Source organism: Silurus aristotelis (genome assembly GCF_946808225.1).
Source record: "Silurus aristotelis genome assembly, chromosome: 11".
Classification (NCBI taxonomy): Eukaryota; Metazoa; Chordata; class Actinopteri; order Siluriformes; family Siluridae; genus Silurus; species Silurus aristotelis.
In genome coordinates this window covers 28,919,475-28,942,540 of record NC_139584.1, presented here as the reverse complement: position 1 = coordinate 28,942,540, position 23,066 = coordinate 28,919,475, and the positions used below count along the sequence as shown (strand labels likewise).

The window sequence follows — 23,066 nt, the reverse complement described above, 5'->3', positions numbered from 1 at the left end:
ATGTGTTATGTACTGATTTTATGATTTTTTATTTTTTTATTTTTACAGCATTCACTAATAATAATAATAATAATAATAATAATAATAATAATAATAATAATAATATATTAGTTACATAGAACAATTTTTGAAAAAAACAAATAATTTTTATAATTTATATATATATATATATATATATATATATATATATATATATATATATATATATATATATATATATATATATATATATATATAAATACACACATTTATTTTATTAGTATTAAAAAGCTACATGGAGTAAAATAAAATTAAAAATAAAAGTTTTTCTCCTCTAAGTCTCGCATTTCTCTGAGAAAAGCCGCGTTCTGATTGGTCCATTCTTTACGCCGCTTGATCGCTGGAAATAAACAAAGGGGGGAATTTGCGCCGCCTAGTGGACGTCATCCGAATATAATGCTCTTACTATACAGTACTTTTATTTGTTTGTTTGTTTTAGAGCAAAATATAAGAATAAGAGTAGAATACTTGACTACAATATAACTGAAATTATTGACTGTGCATATTCACACGAGTCCAATGCACAATGTAAGATTTACTCACATTATTTTATGGAGAGGTCAACGTTTTTCTTCTTCCTCTTTACTTTTTTTATTCAACCAAATCCAGATAAACATATTACAGTGGTACTGTTTTGCACAAAAAAAAAATCCCTGCAGAAGAATTGTCTATGCCTTAGCAGATGCTCCTGAAAGCATCTTAAACAATTCTTCTAGTTATTCTAGTCTGATTAGTTGTTAGGTGGTGTTTGAAATGTTTGATGTGTTTTCCGCCTCAAATTCTCGGTTCACGTGTTGCAGACTGTCTGTCGTCCGTTTCACACACTTTGTAGAATTTCCAGAATGGTGAAGCCATTTTAGTAGTGCATTTGTCTTGGCGAGTTTTGCGTCGTCTGTTCGGCGCTTCTGGCTCGGCCTTTATAGAGTTTGAGTATTGACGAAAATGTGCTGGATTTCCGTCAGAATATTTCTCATTTTTGTTGTAATCCAACTTCTGAAATGACTCGGAAAAACACACACACACACACACACACACACACACACACACACACACACAAAGAACCAAATCCAGGCCAAAGGTATAAAACCTATAGGAGCTTTTATTCACTAATGCCAACACCTCTAAGGTTCTTTTCAGCAGTTCAGGGAGCTCGAGGAGAACGTTGTGTTCAGCGTAAAAACACTTTTAGTTGAGGTTAGCATGGCTCAGTGTGTGTGTGTGTGTGTGTGTGTGTGTGTACCACTCTTCATCCCAAAGGGCAAAAAAATAAAATGTTACAGTACAGTTCAGGTTGTGATGGTTAAGGCTGGATGTGAACGATGATGATGATGATGATGATGATGAGGAGGAGGAGTAGGAGGAGGAGAGGCGAGAGTGTGGAGAATGGAGAAGGAGATCCCTGATAAGGTTGTATGAAGAGTGCAAACTGTGATCCGTTCCAGGGCTGGTTCGAGTTCCGGAACCCAGATGGAAGAAAAACGTCAGTTCTGATGGTTTAGTAGTGTAGATCTAGAATTAGGATAATTTTTATATATATTACATAAATAAATAAATACAACTCCAACAATAAATCTAGAGTGAACAATGACACAGTGAATCTCGAGACCGAGAAAGAAAAAAAAAGAATAAATACATTCAAAAAAAAAATTCCAAAAAATAATAAAACCCCTAAACTCTGAAGGCACGCTGTTAGAAAACAAAGCTTCAAACCCAAAAATTTTGTGAACTCCTGACCATCACATCATTCCCATGCTGTTCTCCTTAGCGAAGATCTCAGCCTGGGTGAGGTCAGGCTGTGATATCGGGAAGTCGAGGAGCCGTCGCTTCATCTCACGGGAGTGAATCAGGACTCATTAAAAGTTCTCTTGAGGAACGATTCTCCGTTATACGGCTTTAATTACACAAAATAGAGCAAAAAAGAAGACCAGGGTTTTATCAGATCTTTCACGCAGGCCAGAAGGTGACGACCAGCAGCGATGCTTTCTTCTGAAGCTTTTAGACTTCAGCCTCAATAGTCTGGAGTGATCTCGTCTGCGAGTTATTAAACCTCAGTCAAATCGAGTAGAGCGAAGATCGGGACAGATCTCACGGTCCTGGATTTGATTAAGTAAATTCAAAAACAAACAAATCCACCAACCCACAGAAACCTAAAACATCTAATTAAACATCTAACTACTAGGATTTCAGGGGGCCAGAAGAACAAAGTCACCTCACTTACATCAGTACCTGACTTTACTAGCACTCGTAGTTCAACAACAAACATCTCCATAAAAGTCTACTGGAACATCATCTCAGAAGTTTATTAGAACAGCAAATAGGGACGAAATATGGGATCTTATGCTCAGGTGTCCACAAACTTTTCCCCATGTAGTGGATATATTTATATCTTATATAAACTCAGTCCTGCTTTAGCTCTCGCGTTGCTCCGAGACTTTCTCCTGATGGATGGACGTGTTGAAAATGACGGACAAAAGTACGATCCATGGCCTCCAATCGATTTGCCCCTCCCCCGCCCCGAGAAGCCCAAGTGTCGTCTGGGACACCATGCGTGAGTGTTTTGGGGCAATAATATGAGCAGTTGGTGGTAAATAAGAGAGGATGAGATCATGGGTGTTTTCCGACCCTGCAACCAAAAACAAATGTATTAAAGCAAATAAACAAACGTGTTTCTGGTGTATAAGACGTGTCACAAAATGCGTCCGGTTTAATCCGGTTTGGGAACGGAAAACGGTGGAGATCCTGCAAATTAAGGACGGATTCAGATGGTAGAATCTCTTTTACTGCAGTAGTTATCAGTGCTTTCTGCCCTCTTCTGCATACGTGACACCTCTTAGACACACAATTGGCCAGTGTCACTGTGATTGACAGTTTAGAGAGTGGAAGCCCCTCCCACTTTTTTTTTTGTTTTGTTTATGAATCAAATCAATGATCAAGGTTATTTTTCTATCACCTTCCTAAAGTCAAATATCACGATGTACCACATGACTTTTAATCAGCACACACACACACACGCCTCAATACAGCCGATATCTGATTTCATCATCCGATTTTCCAGAATTTTCTATTTGAGGACAAACCGAGCTGCTTGTACGTTAGTACTATATTAGATTAGTGGTGTAACGGTGCACATATTTGCACTGAACCTTGTCGGAACAGGACTTTCGTTACGGTTCTCACGTGTACCGAATGCAATCCTTGTTTTACGTGTGGACCGAGAGTTTGTTTAGGCTCCGCCTCCCCCTGAGCACAGGGTCACCGTAGCTACTCGATCCGTCCCGGAAACACCACGTGTACTAACGTACGTGCGAAATCGCTGCCACTCCGACGTTTGTTACTACAGTCTGGCGCTATGGATTCTTTTGCGTTTTATGTCCGGCTTCAAGAATTTCTCTTAAAAGGAGAAAAAAACATTTATGAATAAATAAATAAATTGGAAGAATAAATTAAATGCGGAAGTTTGCTGTAATAAGTAGAACCGTTTAGTAGAACAAATATTTTAAAAAGGAAATATTACATTCACATGTACACATCTGTATTTCCCAAATGTTAACTATTTAATTTCCATTTATTTAATTTTATTTAATAAATTAAATTTGTGCCAATTTAAACGATATTATAAAAATTGTGTATGGCATTCATTTGATTTATTCTATTTTAGTATGAAATCTTTTTTTTTTTTTATTTAAAGCAAGCAGGCTTTTTATTTCGAATTGTTTTGTTATACTGTTGACATTCACAAAAGTTAATAATAATAAAGAAATGCGTTAATAAAAAAATGACAAGTTTGCTTTGCATTTCTTCCCCCAAAATTAAACCGAACTGTTATTTTTTGTGTACCGTTACACATCTAATATATATTATTGTAATTATGTTAAATTGTGTAATTTTATACTGTTGTTGTTGTTGTTTTAAATTCTGTCTTATACATTTATCGGATTCGTTTTTTTTTGTTTTTTTTATCTCGGGCGCATTTTGTTTCTTCCGTTATCACCATCATCATCCTCACTAAAACTAGAAAATAAACGTAGAAAAGTGCATGAAATGAAAATGGGCAGTTTTCGCACATGGACTGACCACCGCAGAGTCCGGATCGTAATCCCGTTGAGAATCTTCTTTGCTGGAAAAGACTTGATGCGGAAGTCCGACTTTTACAAAATCCTTGTGAGAAACGGATGCGCATCTTGGCAGAAATGAATGTGGAATTGCATAAGCTTAAGAAAACGACAGCAAAAGGCGGTCCAGCGAAATATGACCAGATGGTGTGCGTGTGTGTGTGTGTGTGTGTGTGTGCGCATGTATTTAAAAAAAAATTTTTAACACCATGCATTTACAAATAGATCTCAGTATTACACACATAGTTTTTCCATCATAAGATGAATTAATTGGATCGTGTGCAGAAATATGTTTTTTTTTTTTTTTATAGTTTTACGCATCTGAACACACGCATTAATCCCCATTATGATGAAACATGGTACCTTTGCAGTGATACGGATTAAACGGGACACACATACAGACGCTCCCGAGTCCCGTCCCGGCTTCTGTAACACAGACAATCTGTTTTAATAATTTAAATATTAAAGATCTGGAGGTTCGACTTGAAGAGGAACCGTAGTGTTGTTAATACTGTAATGAGTTATGAAACGTACCGTGCCCCTGAGTGTAAACTGCTGAACCAAAAAATAAATTAATAAAAGAAAGAGAAAAACCCACACACGTACGCGCACGTGATATGTACAGGAAATGCCCGGAGAGAAAACGGTGTGTACGTGAGCGCCGCGTTTCACCTGGTTGTCCAGAGACCCCGCGAAACACTCAGAAACAACGTGCCATCGAAGTAATAGTCAGGGAAAAATAAAAAGTCTTGTTTTTCCCTGGTTTGTGTTTGTCCCGATAGTTTTTCCGGGCTGTGCGTGTTTCCGGGCACGGCTCCGAGTTATGGGCGTACAGCCGGCATGCGGTGATGTTCTCGGGTCTCTCCGCTCTCTCTGCTTCCTCCCAGACAAAGCATGGCGTCGGTGTTGATCCATAGCTATCTCTTTCACTCTCTCTCGCTCGTTCTCCTCGTGTTGGTTTAAAAAAAAAAAAAAAAAAAAAAAAAAAAAAAAAGAAAACGTTAAAACGGGTTCCTCTGTGCGTTCGCTCGCTGCGACGTGTTTGTGCAGAACGTACGAGATCTTCTCACATGGCGTACTTTTGCGTCCATTCTCTCGCTAGTCTGTTGTATCTGGAGGAAAGAAAACAAATATTTGAACACATGCATACAGGTGTTTATATGAGAATATTTTGTCTTTAAAATAAACATACATTTGCATAAACGCATATTTGTCCGTGCGCATGTTGATTAAAGAATTGAAAAGTAATAATTTAAGGTACATTTACAACAGATACACATTTCATATATAATACACACACACACACACACACACACACACACACACACACACACACGCCATCATACAGTGTATTTAAAATTATTCAGCACTGTGATGAGGTGGACGTGTTGTGACTTGCTCACTTTTCTCTGTCGGCTTTGTACGTGTGTGCGATCTCGGGCACCAGAGGGTCATCAGGGTTTGGGTCACATAACAGGGAACAGATGGAGAGCAGAACTGCAAGACAGGAAGGATCAAGATCAACATCATTTAAAACACTCCTGTACCCTCAAACTCCCAGGAGTCTCATGGTCAAGAATAATATTTTGACTGCAACGATCATCAGGGTGTGAATATTTATTTTGAAAAAGCTGAGCATCGAGCGCTGACCTTTCGAGACGGTGAGTGCAGGAGACCACTGCGAGCGCAGGATATCGAGGCAGATGCTGCCATTACTGTTGATGTTGGGATGGTAGATTTTTGTCGTGAACGCCACCTGTGGAAAGTCGTGAGTGGACGACAGGATCTCGTTTAATTTTCAGGTAACGAGCTTTTTGAACAACAATCGTGGACATGTTAGATACCTTAGATACGGCTTACCTTGGGCGGTTTAAAGGGGTAATCTGTAGGGAAGTGGATGGTGAGGAAGAAGACGCCGCCTTGGTAAGGACTGTCGTTCTGAAGCAAAACAAAAAAACAATGAAGTAATACTGTGATATTACAGTTACTGCATCAACAACAGTGTTCCAATAAAGGAGGTGTGGCCCCTGTGGGTCAGACAATGAAGGAGGTGTGGCCACTGTGGGTCAGACAGTGAAGGAGATGTGGCCCCTGTGAGTCAGACAGTGGAGGAGGTGTGGCCCCTGTGGGTCAGACAGTGAAGGAGGTGTGGCCCCTGTGGGTCAGACAGTGAAGGAGGTGTGGCCACTGTGTGTCAGACAGTGAACAAAGTGTGGCCCCTGTGGGTCAGAGAGTGGATGAGATGTGGCCCCTGTGGGTCAGACAGTGAAGGAGGTGTGGCCCCTGTGGGTTAGTCAGTGAAGGAGGTGTGGCCCCTGTGGGTCATAGAGTGGAGGAGATGTGGCCCCTGTGGATCAGACAGTGGAGATGTGGCCCCTGTGGGTTAGTCAGTGAAGAAAGTGTGGCCACTGTGGGTCAGACAGTGGAGGAGATGTGGCCCCTGTGGGTCAGACAGTGAAGGAGGTGTGGCCCCTGTGGGTCAGACAGTGAAAGAGGTGTGGCCCCTGTGGGTCAGACAGTGGAGGAGATGTGTATGCTCCCTAACGAGCGCGCCGGTGGCGACGAAAAAGACGGCAAAAGGAAGAAAGCTGGAGAGGAACCAGACTCAAGAGAGAACCTCATCCTCATCTGAGTGGCACCGAATGTCCACTGATTACATCTAAACGATGTTGAGGTGCAGTGATGGTGATCGGATGCAGACTGTGGTCCTGAGTCAGTGTAGCAGACTGATGACATTAAGTCATTAAGTACAGTGGTACTAAAGTATTAAACAGGGTTTCTGCAGGTTCCACGAAGTCCAATTTAAACCATTAAGAATGAAATTTAAGACCTACATCACATCAAAAACAGAGATTCAGACCAAAAACAGAAAGATGATTACATTAAAAGAAAAATTGTTTAAAAATTAGACATGTTTCAAATGATTTAAGTCCTAGAACACAAAACTGAGGATTTGTAAATTTTAGACGTTTTATAGGAGGTGCTAAAGGAGGTGTGGCTACTGAAAGAACTTGAGGAACTCACCGGCCCCATTATCGTAGCCTGCCAGTGAAACACTGAAAACACAACAGAAAACACCACGATTACATTCCTCAAAACCATAGTATTTAATCAGACTCCATGCTTTCACTCTCTTTTTTAAATAAAACCATTGATTTGAGAATAAACTGCTCACAGTCTTCTCCCACTGGTCCTGCTGAACACTGGGCAGGAGGATCCCTCTGTAGATCAGTCAGCTCCTGCAGAAGAAAATAAAAAAAACCCATTAACCCACAAACATCTCCTGAAGCTCATTCAGCTCTTTCCAGAACCTTCATTGAACAGGATCTCGGATTACTATACACGTTTAAACCAGCAACCCCTTCGTGCCAAAAAAAAAAAAAAAAAAAAAAAAGAAGCCGAGCGAAAATAGAATCTGAAAGAGTGCGAGTGGATGAGCATGGAGCACTAAAAATAAACCCCAGGAACCTTCAGAGCTCTACACACCGACGCGGTGCCACAGAAACTTCAGCAGTGGAGTAAACACGCTCACGTAAACACGTAAACATCCCTCATGCTCCAGATTACGTTCCCCAGTCACTCCTCACCCAAATCAAGCCATAGGTCAGCAGTAAAAGTATTGGCACCCACAGCAAAGACGGGTTTAAAAATTCCCTACAAAGGGATACAATGTCTGTGTGGTTTATTGTGTGCAGTCAGCGACCCCAAAGGTGTTCAATAGTGTTGGCGCTCAATAGCGGGAGATCTTCCACTCCAACCCTTTTAAAGCGGATCTTCATGGAGATGAACAGGTTTGAGTCTCCTAGTTCAAGTTCAAGCAAAATGTAATGCTTTGCTCAAGTTTGTGAGAACATAAGGCTGGAAAAGACTGGTGACCCGATACTTTTGGCCAAAGACTGAGGATAGATATTAGATAGTCATTACTTGGACCGTACTCTGGTTTACACATTAAAGTCTGAGTCACTGCTCCAGAAAAGGCGTCTGTCAAGTTCTCCGTGAGGCTCACCAGCTGTCTGATACGATAAATTCTCCACTCGAGCTTCTACATACCTTCAGTTCACCCTGAGCAGCGAAATATTCACAAACTTTAATCAACTAATATCAATTGTATTTCATGAGAAGGAAACAGAGCGAGGAATCATATAGAATGATATTTTACAGATCTGTATGAAGTTTTACACGTTCCTGCTCCCCATTTTGGTCTTTTCTCACGTATGTTTATAATAATTTAATATTTCATCATCACAATTTCCCAATTTTTATTTTTTATTTTTTTTAGCCCTTGGGAAATTTTATTTTATTTTATTGTTTGTTTATTAATTATAACCCTGGGTATAAATGTGATGGGACACACCTGTGATATCTTTTAACTTTTCTTTAGATTTTTTTTCTTTTTTTGTTTTAGTGAAGCGTGTTAATAATCAGGACAAAAACGAAATGATGTAAAATTTCTTTAAATAATTGTAGCTTTTGATTTTACATTTGTAAAAAAATTTGGTAATAGGAAAAAAACAATTATAGAAATATATCCTTTGGTAATATTTCTTAAATTTTTTAAAATAATTTATTTATTTTGTTTGTTCAATTATTATTAGAAATGTTTTATACATTATTTACCGACCCTTCAGTAAATGCTGTTTAATTATCTGTGTTTCGTAGCAGGACGTTTCTCAGATGTCTTGGATGGTGTTGAAATTTTTTTTTTTTTTCATATTTTACACCATAATATCAATATTACAGATTATAAATAATACAAAATTATATAAAATTCTGAACGGATTTTCAGCTTAAACCAGAGTTTTTGACTTATACAGAATACAGAAATTCTGGTTTATAAAAAAATTGTAAATAAATTTTAACCCCCTTTCGGATGATTACGTCATTTAAATGCACTATATGAAGGAAAAGGTATAATTATATATACGACAATTTTACCCAAGATATAATTAATAAACATACAATACAGTTTGAAAGTTAATATAAAAACACTGTACTTCATAAAGATCTATTAATATCCTGCTGGAGCTCTCGGGGGTAAATGAGAGGCACATGCAGGTGTACACGTGAAAAACGTCTGTGCTGATTTTACTAACGAATGATACAAGGACTATTTTTTTTATTAATATTTCTAATTAAACAATTCAGTATGTTTGCAAACTTAATTATTTCCAACACTGTACATTAATACTGAGGACATCCACGCCTTGAAAGAACATGTATTGAACTATGTAGTAAACAAAATAATGAAGAAGAAAAAAAAAAAAAAAACATTTTATATTTTCGATTCTTCAAAGTGTCTACTTTTTGTTTTAACGACATCTTGGCAAACTCTTGGCACTTTCACGAGGAAGACCACCTGCAATTGATTTCCAACCATCTTGAGGAGTTCCCATAGGTGTTGAGTACTTGTTGGCTGCTTTTCCTTTACTCTCAACCCATCTCGACTGGTTTAGATCAGGTGATTGAGAAGACCAGGTCATCTGATGCAGCACTCGATTCACTAAAAGTTCTTATAGAACCTAAAGGTGTGTTTGGGATCATCATCATATTGGTGAACAAATGAAAACCAGATGGGATGGCATGTCACAATAAAATGCAGTGGAAACCATGCTGGTAAAGCGTGCTCTCAGTTTTGACCAAATCACCAACAAAGCACCACCACACCATCACACCTCCTCCTCCTCGCTTCACAGTGGGAACCCCCACATTCAGGAACCATCTGTTCACCCTCTAACAAAGACGTGGCGGTTAAAACCGAAGGACTTGGACTCATCATAGCAGAGGACAGTTTTCACTGATCTAATGTCTATTTCTTGTGTTTCTTCATCCATCCAAGTCTCGTAGTTATTCCGTAGTAAATGTTTCTTTGCTGGAATTTGATAAAGTCCTGACTCAGACAGTCTCCTCTGAACAGTGAATGTTGAAATATGTCTGCCACTTGAAGCACTTGTGTTAATTGGCATTTTGGGGTTGGTGATTCTAATAAACTAATCCTCTGCAGCAGAGGTAGCTCTTAGACTTTTTTTTTTTTTCCTTAAATGTTTCCCAAGAGTGTTTGATGGTTCTGAAAACTGGACTTGAAGATACATTTGAAGTTATTGAGATTTTTCTAATTAACCGAACTTTATTTCTTACAGTAATGATGGATTGTGTTTTCTCTTTCCTTAACACAGTGTTTCCTGTCATAATATGGATTTGTACAGTAGTTGTCGTAGCATTAACAGGGCTGTTGACTCTGTACTCACCCTCTCCTCTACACAAGACCATCTGATGGTCTAACACATGCTAAGAAGGAAAGAAATGTCACAAATGAACTCTTGAGAAAACACTTGTGAACTGAAAACCGTTCCAGGTGACGACCTCGTGCATCTGATGAGAGAATGCCATGAGTGTGCAAAGCGGGCATCAAAGCTACATCGCCCTACCTTGGACAATCGAAAATATAAAACATATGATGGGTTATTTAACACGTTTTTTGTTGTTTTGATCTGAAAGTGGAATGTTTGTCCAATCAATCAATCTATCTATCTATCTATCTATCTATCTATCTATCTATCTATCTATCTATCTATCTATCTATCTATCTATCGATCTATCTATCTATCGATCTATCAGGGCTGTCAAATAGATTAAATATTCTTGTAAAAGTTTTAAATCATCAGGACTCCAACCGGAACTTTTGTTATGTTTCCACACGGACGGATTTAATTGCCGGACGCGCACATCACGGCTAATTTTTTCGGGCATCGATTTGAGACTCATCAGAAAAACAAATGTTTCGTCATTAAAAAAGATTTTTTGCTGTAGACTATTTATTTATTTATTTTTTAAACAGAAATGCGCACGTCAATAAAATTCGTCAAGTTAAAATGAACTTGCATTTTTTTGTCTTTTTCTTCGGAGATTATCGCTTTCTTGAGACGTCACTGGTAATATTTGAATGTAATTCATTAGCATACTGATATTAGAAAATCCACACACAACACTACTGAGTATTTTTTAGATTATAATCAACATTGAATATTATATTAATGAGGTTTTGGACAGATTTCATCTTCAGGAGATCTGATAGACCCTGGAGCTCATATGGAGATTTTTTTTTTTTAAACAGAAAAAGTGAAGAATAAGTTGTGGAAGGTTTTGAATGGTGTGATTGGGGTGTTATGATGTGGACAGTGGGGTGGATCTGTTATAAATACCCCTCACTGCCCCACTGGCCCTATTTGTACAGCCTTATATGGCCGCGTCGACATTGAGCGCAGGAGCTCGGTGCGCATGCGCAGACTCTCATTTACTAGCACTCGATTACACCAATATTTTTCATGATTTTTATTGTATGGATTATTTCAGATTTTGTAAAATGTTCATTATTGGGTTTTTTTCTTTTTCTACAGATCAATAAATCGTCTTTATTTTCCTGAACAAACCAGTCAGCATCGTGTAGTTTGTACACAAATCATGAATATCTTAAACTATCGACAATAACATATAATAGAATAATCAAGACGTGTGTTATGGATGACTTGGAATATTGTAAAATATTTTTTTACGTAAGCAGACTGAAAAATCGAGGGAATTATATTATATTTCAGATTTAATTCGTGAGAAAATGTTGCTATCAATATGTCTTTATGTATAGAATGATAAATATAGAAGGGGGGATGGGACCATGTGTTTTGAAATATATACTATTTTTAGGCATTGAGAATAAATAAATAAAAAGTCCACAATGCAGGCCATGAGCATCAGCTACTCACCTTCTGGATCCTTTTCAACGCCATTTGCCTGTTATTGTATTGTTAGCCAGCTGGATAACACTCGGTTTCCCCGCTGCAGTTCGTCTTATAAACGCGTGTTTTTAAAGCTTTTCCAGGTTCTGAATTCACCACTAGGAAAGCACAAGTCGAACCATTCACGCAGTTTTACAAGAACCGAAGGAGGACGATTTCAGTCATTCGGAACCCCCTTCTCAATACCTTCACTGACAGCTTTGCCTAGAGAGCAGTGCTCTACTCTCGCGAGACCGCGCGATCACAAGGCCCTCCGTGATTCCGCTCGCGAGATTTCACACGGCCGGGAAATGTAGTTCTTATGGGCCACAAACCCGGAAGTGTTTGACTGGAGAAGTTTCGCTAAATAACTTAGAAATATAACGCGTTGCTTTTACTCATAAAACCAAGATTACAAGTTCGTCGTTCGAGTTTAACGCGAATAGTTTTTATTAATTTGAAGAAATAGAAATTTTAAGGGTAGTTCATCTCTCCCACAAGATGGCGCCGTCGTGTTTCTTTTAAAGAAGTGAAAAAACATGGCGGCGGCCCCAAACCGCAAACACACTGCTTATCATTGTTACCACAGGGAGCGGACAGTTTGCACAATTCTGACACACTGTTGAGCTCCTGGAGACCCTGAGGGCGCCTCAGAACGCTCTCTGCTGGACATGTAGAGCACTACATTAAGGAGCCCATCAATTTATACCCTGTGCAGGGCACTTATATCATTTACACCCACAACATTGGGTAGATGCCCGTATCCTGAGCAACTTACATTTATCTCATCATACAACTGAGCAGCTATGGGGTCAAGGGCCTTGTTCAGGGGCCCAGGAGTGGCAGTTTGATAGTAGCTGGGATTTGAACTCATGACTTTCAGAGAGAAGGTCAAATGCCTTAACGACTACGTTTCTACCTCCCACATCAAACGTAGAGCAGCGTTTAATGGCTGGTGTCTCTTTATAAGAAAGAAAGGAAGGAAGACAAACAAGAAAGAAAGAAAAAAAAAGAAGAAAAAAGGACAAGAAGACAAGAAAGAAATAAAGAAACGACTAAAAACAAAGAAAATAATCCAAACAAGAAAGAAAGAAAGAAAGAAAGAAAGAAAGAAAGAAAGAAAGAAAGAAAGAAAGAAAGAAAGAAAGAAAGAAAGAAAGAAGGAAAAGAAAAGAAATAAAGAAATGACTAAAAGAAAGACAAAAAGATAGATAGATAGATAGATAGATAGATAGATAGATAGATAGATAGATAGATAGATAGATAGATAGATAGATAGATAGATAGATAGATAGATAGATAGATAGATAGATAGATCGTCAATATTTACAAGAAAGAAAGAAAGCAAAAAAGAAAGAAAAGACAAAAAAGAAAAAACAAAAAAGAAAGAAAGAAAGAAAGAAAGAAAGAAAGAAAGAAAGAAAGAAAGAAAGAAAGAAAGAAAGAAAGTCACTTGTGAATGCAGGGTTCAGAATAAATGATGTTAGGTTTTAAGTGGTAGCTCAGTGTTTAAGACGTTGGACCTCCAAGCACCGCCACAGCGGCTCTCCCGGGCCCTTGAGCAAGGCCCTAAACCTTTAACTGCTCATATATGAGATGATTGTAAAGCATATGCTGAATGCTATGAATGTAGGAGCAACCTGTTTTTAAGGAAACTAAAGAAACCTCTCGATCAATCCTGAGTGAATGCGACTTTCACTCCTGTGTCTTGTGTGCTAACGGGTGCCAGAGACGTACAGAGACACGCTGCTGTGAAACAAAACGCCTGTTATTATAAAGGAAAAAAACGTGACGTCTACTGTGTTCGGCCTGGACTATAATGACTATAAGGGCTATAAGGATTATAAAGACTATAAGGGTTATAAGGATTATAAGGACTATAAGGATAATAAGGACTATAAGGGCTATAAGGACTATAAGGATTATAAGGACTATAAGGATTATAAGGACTATAAGGGCTATAAGGATTATAAGGACTATAAGGACTATAAGGACTATAAGGATTATAAGGACTATAAGGGCTATAAGGACTATAAGGATTATCAGGACTATAAGGGTTATAAGGACTATAAGGACTATAAGGATTATATGGACTATAAGGACTATAAGGGCTATAAGGATTATAATCATTATAAGGACTATAAGGATTATAAGGACTATAAGGACTATAAGGATTTTAAGGACTATAAGGACTATAAGGATTTTAAGGACTATAAGTATTATAAGGACTATAAGGATTATAAGGACTATAAGGACTAAAAGGGCTACAAGGACTATAAGGATTATAAGGACTATAAGGATTATAAGGACTATAAGAACTAAAAAGGCTATAAGGATTTCTAAGGACTATAAAGACTATAAGGACTATAAGGATTATAAGGACTATAAGGACTATACGGGCTATAAGGACTATAAGGATTATAAGGATTATAAGGACTATAAGAACTATAAAGACTATAAGGACTATAAGGATTATAAGGACTATAAAGACTATAAGGACTATAAGTATTATAAGGATTATAAGGACTATAAGAACTATAAAGACTATAAGAACTATAAAGGCTATAAGGATTATAAGGACTATAAGGACTATAAGGATTATAAGGACTATAAGGACTATAAGGATTATAACGACCCCTTTTTTTCCCAAAATGAACAATTGAATCTTTTACTTTGCTGTGATTCAGCTGACATTTTAAACTCCTTATTTAAATTGAATTGGGGAGGAGGTCAAATCAGCACATTTGCAGAATCAGTTCTGTGTGTGTGTTAATGTGTTTGTGTGTTAATGTGTTTGTGTGTGTGTGTGTGTGTGTGTGTGTGTGTGTGTGTGTGTGTGTGTGTGTGTGTGTGTGTGTGTGTGTGTGTGTGAGAGAGACAGTGGCGACGCTGCGCTCTCTCGCCATTTCATTATCTATTTATCGATGTGGAGCAGGCAGTAAAGCAGGCCTGATTGTGCTGGCGAGCGCTCGGGCATTGTGCTCGCCCTATTCATGTGCGAGTCAGCTGGCTGCTCGGGTTTCTGCGTGGCTCTTGTGTCTCGGTGCGTGCTTCTCATGAGCTTCCCTTTCTACGCCTTAAACAAGGCCAGGAAGAGAGAGAGAGAGAGAGAGAGAGAGAGAGAGAGAGAGAGAGAGAGAGAGAGAGAGAGAGAGAGAGAGAGAGAGAGAGAGAAAGAGAGAGAGTCCATTCTGCTCGCCTTCATGAATGGCCGCCACTGTTCACTGCTCTTAAATGGCTCACTTCAGTGTCAGGTTGGTGGAGCCTCTCATCAGCATGACTCTGAGAAAAGGAACGTTCTCTTCTTCTTCATCCTCGTCTTCTCCCCCCTTCTCCCTTTTGGAAGACCTAGAGATTCCTGGAGATAATATGCTATTGTTGGGAAGGAAGGGGGAAGAGATTCGACCCTGAGATTTCAATGACTGCAGTGTCCTGCAGAAGAGGCCTGGGGAAGCAGGGAGCTCGCGTGGGCACCGCGCCCACTTCCAGTGCCGATACTACAGGCACCATGTGGACCCTTCATACACACATCTACAGCAATCAGCTCCTGAAATGAGATCAGTGGTGGACAAAGTACACAAACATGTAGTTGAATAAACTCAGTAGAGATAAACTCAGTAAAATGTGTCTCTTTATATTTTCACTTGAGTAAAAGTACAAAAGTTTTTGCCTTTAAATGAACTTAAGTATCCAAAGTACTAATTTATTATAACTATAATGTTCATGTTATCATTTTTATCACAAGATTCTTCACTTAATCACCTCAGTTTCTGTGTAAAGACTCGAATGTGACTCTCAGCACACTGATCTATTAATAGAATGATATTAATGACTCAAACACTGATTGATTTTTATTACAATCATCATGAACCCAAAACCTTCTTTTCAACTACTTCAATAAAATAATGTAAACGAGGTCACGTGTGTGGTGTCGAGTTCGAGTCTGGAGTTTCTTCATCATTTATTCCTCTAAATGTTCTGCTTGATGTTGAACTGATGCTGAACTGTATGTTGGTGATCAGTAGATACACCAAGTGGTGAACAGTAATGAAGTAAATGTAATTCGTTACTGTACCTAAATCGTTTTTTCACGTATCTGTACTTTACTGAAATATTTCAATTTGGGGAGACTTTTATTTTGACTTTACTACATTTCAAAGTCAAATATCTTTTTTTACTCAACTACATTTTAGTGAAATCAGTCGTTCTTTTTATTAACGAGGATAAAAAACGTAACTGGTGAAACACGCAGCGAGTCACCAATCAGGATCGAGCGCACGCTCTGTTTTACACGTGTTCTGATCGGCGCTCGGTGAATCTACTGATCACCAACATACAGTTCAGCATCAGTTCAACATCAAGCAGAACATTTAGAGAGGAATAAATGATGAAGAAACTCCAGACTCGAATTTTTGACTCCCTCGTCCTCGATGCTATTCTGATCCGTAAACGGCAAAAAATCCCGAGACTGACTTCCAGCGAGTCGACTTAGCTAACTGCTGAGCACCGCAGCTTTACAGGTCGGCAAATTCGATAAGCGTTAACGTGATTAGCGTGGCGTCTGGGCGAGCGCGTGGGCTTCACGACTGAGCTCTGAGGAGGACAAAAAACGTACGATTGTTCCTTGTTTAAGCAGGTCAGTGTGCTAGAGGAAAATGTAATTACATAATCTCGACCAAACAAAGTAAGCACATTCTTTCAGGCTGAACGGGAGTAAGTGTTTGGAATCCGATTTACAAAATCCGGACGTGATTTGACGTGAAGTTGTGTAGCTGATACTTCGTGGTGTTTAGTAACAAACCCTGAGCTGATCTTAAGCCCTAATTGGACGGGGTTTCAAAATAAATAATAATAATTTGAGTCTCGCTGATCTTTCACACAACAGAAGAATTTGAGGTTTTGAAGAGCTTTAAATCTGAGAGAGTGTGTGTGTGTGTGTGTGTGTGTGTGTGTGTGTGTGTGTGTGTGTGTGTGTGTGTGTGTGTGTGTGTGTGTGTGTGTGAAGAGAGGAGGGCAGTAAAATTAGAGAGACTCTCTCTCACACTCTGTTTTTTCCCCCTCAGTGTTGGATTACCGTGAACATGCTGCGGTATTTCAGGGTGTCCACTTTCACCGCTGGCTGCCCCCAGGCCCAGGAGTGATGTATGAGTGCTTGTGTGTGTGTGTGTGTGTGTGTGTGTGTGTGTGTGTGTGTGTGGGTCAGAACTTTTGCCCTGGAGTGACATGGAACTATGAAGGAGCCTATCTTCTGTGGCATAAAGCAACCTCAGTCTTCCAATGAAACACAAAACACAATCACGCTTGTGCTCTTGCGTTTTTGTGTGTTCGTGTGTGTAAGTGTTTGTTCACTTTCAACACATCAGGCAGCTCACAATTATAACGCAACTCAAAAAAAAACGGCAGCGTAGAGACTCTGTGCGTCGGCCCGGAGCGAGGTTCCTCAGCGCCGAGCGTTTACACACCTCTTTAATCGCCACACACATGTTCACAATCATCTCAAATGGCCTCTGCTGGCAAAGGCGTCTGAATTATCCAATTAAAGCCCTTTACAGTGCAGACAGTGTGTTTAACTCTTGCAACACACACACACACACACACACACACGCACGCGTTCCCGCTTGGCTTGGGTCCCGAACGCCACGACCAGGAGCCTCAAATTAACGTCGTGAAATTCCAGATCCTATTATCGCTCTGTGTTTTTCCCGGGTGGGGGGGAACCTTAAATTATTGCAGGGAATTAAGGGAAAAATAAAGGTATGGAATATCCATCATACATAATCGTTTAAAACGAGTCAATAAACGTCAGACTCCTCTAATAAACACACTCTGGGGTGTGTACAAGATCATGTGGTGTGCCCCCTATATTTCAAAAGATAATTATACTATATGGACGAATGTTTGTGAACACCTGAGCATTAGATTGGTGCTTCCACAGTTAATTTCCACTTGCTCTTATAATAACCTCCATTCTTCTGGGAAGATGTTCCATAAGATTTTGTAGAGAATGTCATGCTACTGAATCGAAAGACAACAGTTAACAGTTTGAGGAAGAACCAACTATGTCTGGAAAAGTCAATAGATTTGGCCATTTTCTAGTGTTTTCTTCTCCTTACACACTAATGTTCCTGTTTGAGCTCCTTCACGGTTTACAGAGTGATCAGTACATATACAGACGCAATCATCAAATATTTATTAATTATCGCTTATGGTAAAACTCAATGCTAAGCAACTTGCTATTGTCTGCTACAGTCTAGGAATACACATGCAAGCTCAGTAGGAAAAAGATTCACGTTTTGCTGCGCTTCATGGTTCCACTTTGGTGAACTCTGACGTGCAAAAATCATATCGCGTGTCCGTAGACATTTGGCAGACGCTCTTATCCGCAGCAGTTATATAGCAGTTATACAGCTGAGCAATTAATAGTTTAGTGCCTTGCATAAAAGCTCAGCAGTGACCCCTGGTGGTGCTAGAATTCGAACCTGTGACCTTCCGATCAGAAGTCCATCCTTTTATCTACTGACCTTCTACTTCAGACACATGCGACCAACCCAAGATTAACAGCGGATTATAAGCTCTGGTTTTACACCACACAGTTGCCTGATTGGCAGTGGTGTACGAAATACACAAACCGTGTAGTTCAATAAAAATAGAGATAAATTAAAATGTGACTCCAATAAAAGTAAAAGCGCTTCTGCCATCAAATGAACTTTAAGTATCCAAAGTAGTGATTTATTATAACTATAATGTTCCTGTTATCATTTTTATCCCAAGATTCTTCACTTAATCACCTCAGTTTCTGTGCAAAGACTCGAATGTGACTCTCAGCACACTGATCTATTAATAGAATGATATTAATGACTCAAACACTGATTGATTTCTGTTACAATCATCATGAACCCAAAACCTTCTTTTCAACTACTTAAAAAAAAATGGTGTAAATGAGGTCACGTGTGTGGTGGTGAGTTCGAGTCTGGAGTTTCTTCATCATTTATTCCTCTCTGAATGTTCTGCTTGATGTTGAAATGATGCTGAACTGTATGTTGGTGATCAGTAGATTCACAAAGCGCCGATCACTTCAGTCACTTTGTCACGTATCTGTACTTTACTGAAGTGTTTACAGTAAAAATCTCTCTGAATGTAAACACTTCAGTAAAGTACAGATACGTGACAAAGTGACTGAAGTACAGTAACAAATTACAAACTGCTGATTCGTGGCTTTGCTGCGTACGCAAACAGACCGTACATTTTTGTAACGTTTGGGAATCCGGTCACCGGCGTATTCACATCAGAAGAAGTTTGGCCTGCTGAAAGTGTAACGTGTTTCACGCTGCACGGTGTACGTCGGAGCAAATCGGGCCGTGGCCCTGATTCGATTACGCATTCACACACAGGCCAGTTCTCATGTTTATGATGTGCTCAGCAACTTCTGGGCACAATCTCAGCCTGTGTGTAAGTGTGTGTGTGTGTGTGTGTGTGTGTGTGTGTGTGTGTGTGTGTGTGTGTGTGTGCACGCAGGACGAGCCGATGAAGGACGGCCATTATGCTCACGGCAGTCATGCCTTCCTCCTCGAGCCATTTCCTTTTAGCGCTGATTTAATTTTGTTTGCACTCGCTGTGTGTCTGAGTGTCCGTGTGTCTGCGTGCAAGCCGAGTTCATGAACCTTTTGTCTTGTCAAAGGACGGATTGATGTCGAAGCAGTCTTTGCAGACAGATGGCATTCCTCAGTGCGCGCGCACAGACACACACACACACACACACACACATACACACACAATGGTTTAATATGAGTTATTAAACATAATATTCATAGAGGAACAAAAGGAAGAACACAATCAGGGATGTCAAACTCTGATTATTTTCCAATGTTTTTTTCCTCTATTACCACATTCACCTGTGATGACTTTTTATTATTTATGATAGATAGATAGATAGATAGATAGATAGATAGATAGATAGATAGATAGATAGATAGATAGATAGATAGATAGATAGATAGATAGATAGATAGAGCAGAATTTAGATAGATAGATAGATAGATAGATAGATAGATAGATAGATAGATAGATAGATAGATAGATAGACAGATAGACAGACAGACAGACAGACAGACAGACAGACAGACAGACAGACAGACAGACAGATAGATAGATAGATAGATAGATAGATAGATAGATTAGATCTAGGAATTTATTTGTAGCAGACGCCCTCACAATTATTTCTTTTATTCACCAACCAGATGAGGGTAAAGGGCCTCATTCAGGGGCCCAGACAGAGCAGCTTGGTGGTGCTGGGATTTAAATTCACGACCTCATGACCTTCTGTGCAGTCCAACACCTTAACCTTTAACTAAACCAGTAAAAAAGAAAAAGAAAAAGAAATAAATTCTCACCTTTCCTTTAATGAAGTCAGTAGAAGAACTCTTTTGCACTTTTGTACTTTTTACTGAAATAGAAATGCAGGAAGGAGCACACACACACACACACACACACACACACACACACACACACACACACACACACACACACACACACACACTCTTACACAAGTAATGTACATTCTATTTTTTGTTAGCCCGGGAAATCAAATACACATCAGTCGTAATCGCAGATCTAAACCGGTCAGCTGAATTTCATTTCTGCTCCATCGGATGTGTACGGTTTTAATCAACGCCAGCGAACGCTTATCCGTTCTCTTGATAAGAATCTACCTTCGATGGCCTCAGGGATCGGGATGAAACACACACTCTGAGAACAGCTCTAAAAAATGAAACAAACCGAATTTAATTTCTTCTATTCCTTCTTCATTCTGGCTCGAAATTATGTTTTATTTTATAAAATAAAGTGTTTAATTCGAGAAAAATTAGAATGCGACTAGATAGAAGCCTAAAATGAATAACTACACTATATGTGCCAAAAGTATTGTGACGCATAACTTTTCCAGCCTTATGTGGTTCTTCAGCAAAACTAAACTTATACTAAACCTGGAATTCTGTGTAAAACTGGGTAAAATCTCCCACAAAACCATTTGACATGCTGCAACAAATCGTAAGAGGCAGTTTCGAGCAGCATTCACAATTCAAGAATGGAAGAACATCACTGGAAGATGATGAGAGATCAGGAAAACCTCAGACGAGCTCGAAACCCTGAAATGTCCAAACCATTCAGCAACTTGCGCATGATGATCGTCAGAAATTCATCCACAAAAAAAACAAAAAAACGCCGGGGGCGCTCTATTGCTGTGCAAGAGGACTATTTTGAAGGTGATCGTGTGAAAACCTAGATAAATAAAGTAATTTCCTGTAAACAGAGAAAGTCTCGAAACGCTTTGATACCACCTCGTAGTGACTGGGTGCCAAAACCTTTGCACAGCACAATCCGAATGTCGGATTATTTTTATCATGCTTTCTTATCATGACCAAATACACACTGATATACGCTCGCAAAAATTTTTTTAAAGTAAGTTTTGGTGTGATAACATTCTTATCTTTTCTCGTTTGACGAGAAATCCAACAAATTTCACGGCAAATTTACGAGTAGAATGAAGAGGCTCTGAAACGCCATAGTGCGTTATTCTGAACTCGATTCTAAAAATATAAAAAATTTTAATTCAGCCAACAAGAAGAGGTCGAAGGTCAGGGGTGGAGCTCGAGGTCAAGTTTTACTTACAGCTTCTCCAAGCTGCATGGGATCCCTGGTGCCCCCTGAAGTATGCTGAGAGTTGCGGTTCTCGTCCGCAGACGAGTCAGCATCGTAAAGCTCTCGCCGTAAACAGTGTTGTTGAGCTTTAACAGGCTCCAGGACCGAATCTCCCCCCGGCGCTTAATTGTCTTAATTGGGTCTCAGTAAAGAGTGATTTAGTGGTAGGGGGTCGCGCTCTAACAACTCCTCACTTCCTTCGCTTTTTCTGCTTTTTTTTTTTTTTTTATGAGACCCGAGCTCGGTAAAATCCAGCGGCCTGAATTCAGTGTCGGGAATTGTCCTTGTGGATTGTTTTTGCGTCGTAGTTTTCCCTGAATTCCTTCTTTCGAACGTTAAAAAGCTGCTCTAATGATCTTGTTTTTCAGTTTATTGACTGAACCAGACACAAAGACATATCTGAGTGAAAGTATCCTGAATGTGTGTGAATTTTATGTAACATTTCTAATTTATGTGGAAATAAAACTCCATATAATCCCTCTCTCGGTCCTGTTCTCGCTTACGTTATAGCAGCTATAAATGACCTTTCTCTCATCAACCTCTATTTATCCTCTTTCTTGAGCTCAATAAGAGAATAACAGCGTAGAACGTCACATCCCTGAGAAAACAGAAAAGCTCAAACTCATCTGTCCGGAAGATGAGTGTGACGAAAACTGACTGTGACGAAGCTCTTGCACTGGAGACTCCTTCCGTATCTTCAGTAGATTCACCTCGACGTTTTTCTTGTCCCTTGTTCAATGACAATAGTGTGAAAATGTGTTTATGTGAATGTTATTATCTTTATAATTCATACTGAGACCCTGTGAATGAGCTGTTACTATAGAAACATTAGCACATTATTATTAAGTGCTTATTGAAATAAACTATTATCACTCAAAGTTTGTGGTAAAAGATTGATGTTTGCTTTTTTTTTTTTTATCATCCCGTTCCACATTTAATCCCCGCTCTTATAATAAGATTAACTCTTCTTGGAAGATGTTCTTCTAGATCCTGTTGGAGATTTGTGGAGATTCATTCAGCTACAAGGGTGTTAGTAAAGTCAGGTACTGATGTAGGTCAGAAGGTGAGGAGGCCTGGGGTGCAGTCAGTGTTCAAATGATGATCAATAGGGTTGAAGCTCTATAGCAGGAGATCCTTCACTCCAAATCAAATGCAAAGCAGATCTTCATGGAGCTGGCTTTGTGCACAGGGGCATCGCCATACTGGAACAGGTTTGTGTTTCCTAGTTCTAAGGAATTTAATACAATTGTGTGCCTCCAAATTTGTGGGAACATAATCAGATTATGAACAGTTTTAACCCCACCCACAACTAATAAGCCACACCCACAGCCACCCTGCTGCACCACAGCAATATTGTTAAAAAGAAATTATTATATTATTGATGCTTTGCACTTTTAACGAACATTAATACGTATTCTAACTTTGCTAAAAGGCTGATAGTTTAGGTAAA

At 39.2% G+C, this 23,066-nt stretch overlaps 1 protein-coding gene and 1 long non-coding RNA gene across 2 annotated transcripts; one reads left to right on the top strand and one right to left on the bottom strand.

The window, feature by feature from the left end:
- The first annotated feature begins 266 nt into the window (after window positions 1–266).
- LOC310732815 lies at window positions 267–3,304 on the top strand. The gene is made up of 2 exons (XR_014535554.1): window positions 267–3,126; window positions 3,196–3,304. It is a non-coding gene; the product is annotated as an uncharacterized lncRNA (long non-coding RNA).
- On the bottom strand, window positions 1,121–12,181 carry ube2d4 (ubiquitin conjugating enzyme E2 D4). The gene is made up of 7 exons (XM_083553492.1): window positions 11,909–12,181; window positions 7,327–7,390; window positions 7,176–7,207; window positions 6,012–6,089; window positions 5,802–5,907; window positions 5,555–5,648; window positions 1,121–5,263 (listed from the first exon to the last, which is right to left on the bottom strand). Exons 1-7 carry the CDS (start codon window positions 11,930–11,932, stop codon window positions 5,218–5,220), a joined length of 444 nt encoding a protein of 147 aa, XP_083409618.1. The 5' UTR covers window positions 11,933–12,181; the 3' UTR covers window positions 1,121–5,217.
- Between the last annotated feature and the right edge of the window lie 10,885 nt (window positions 12,182–23,066).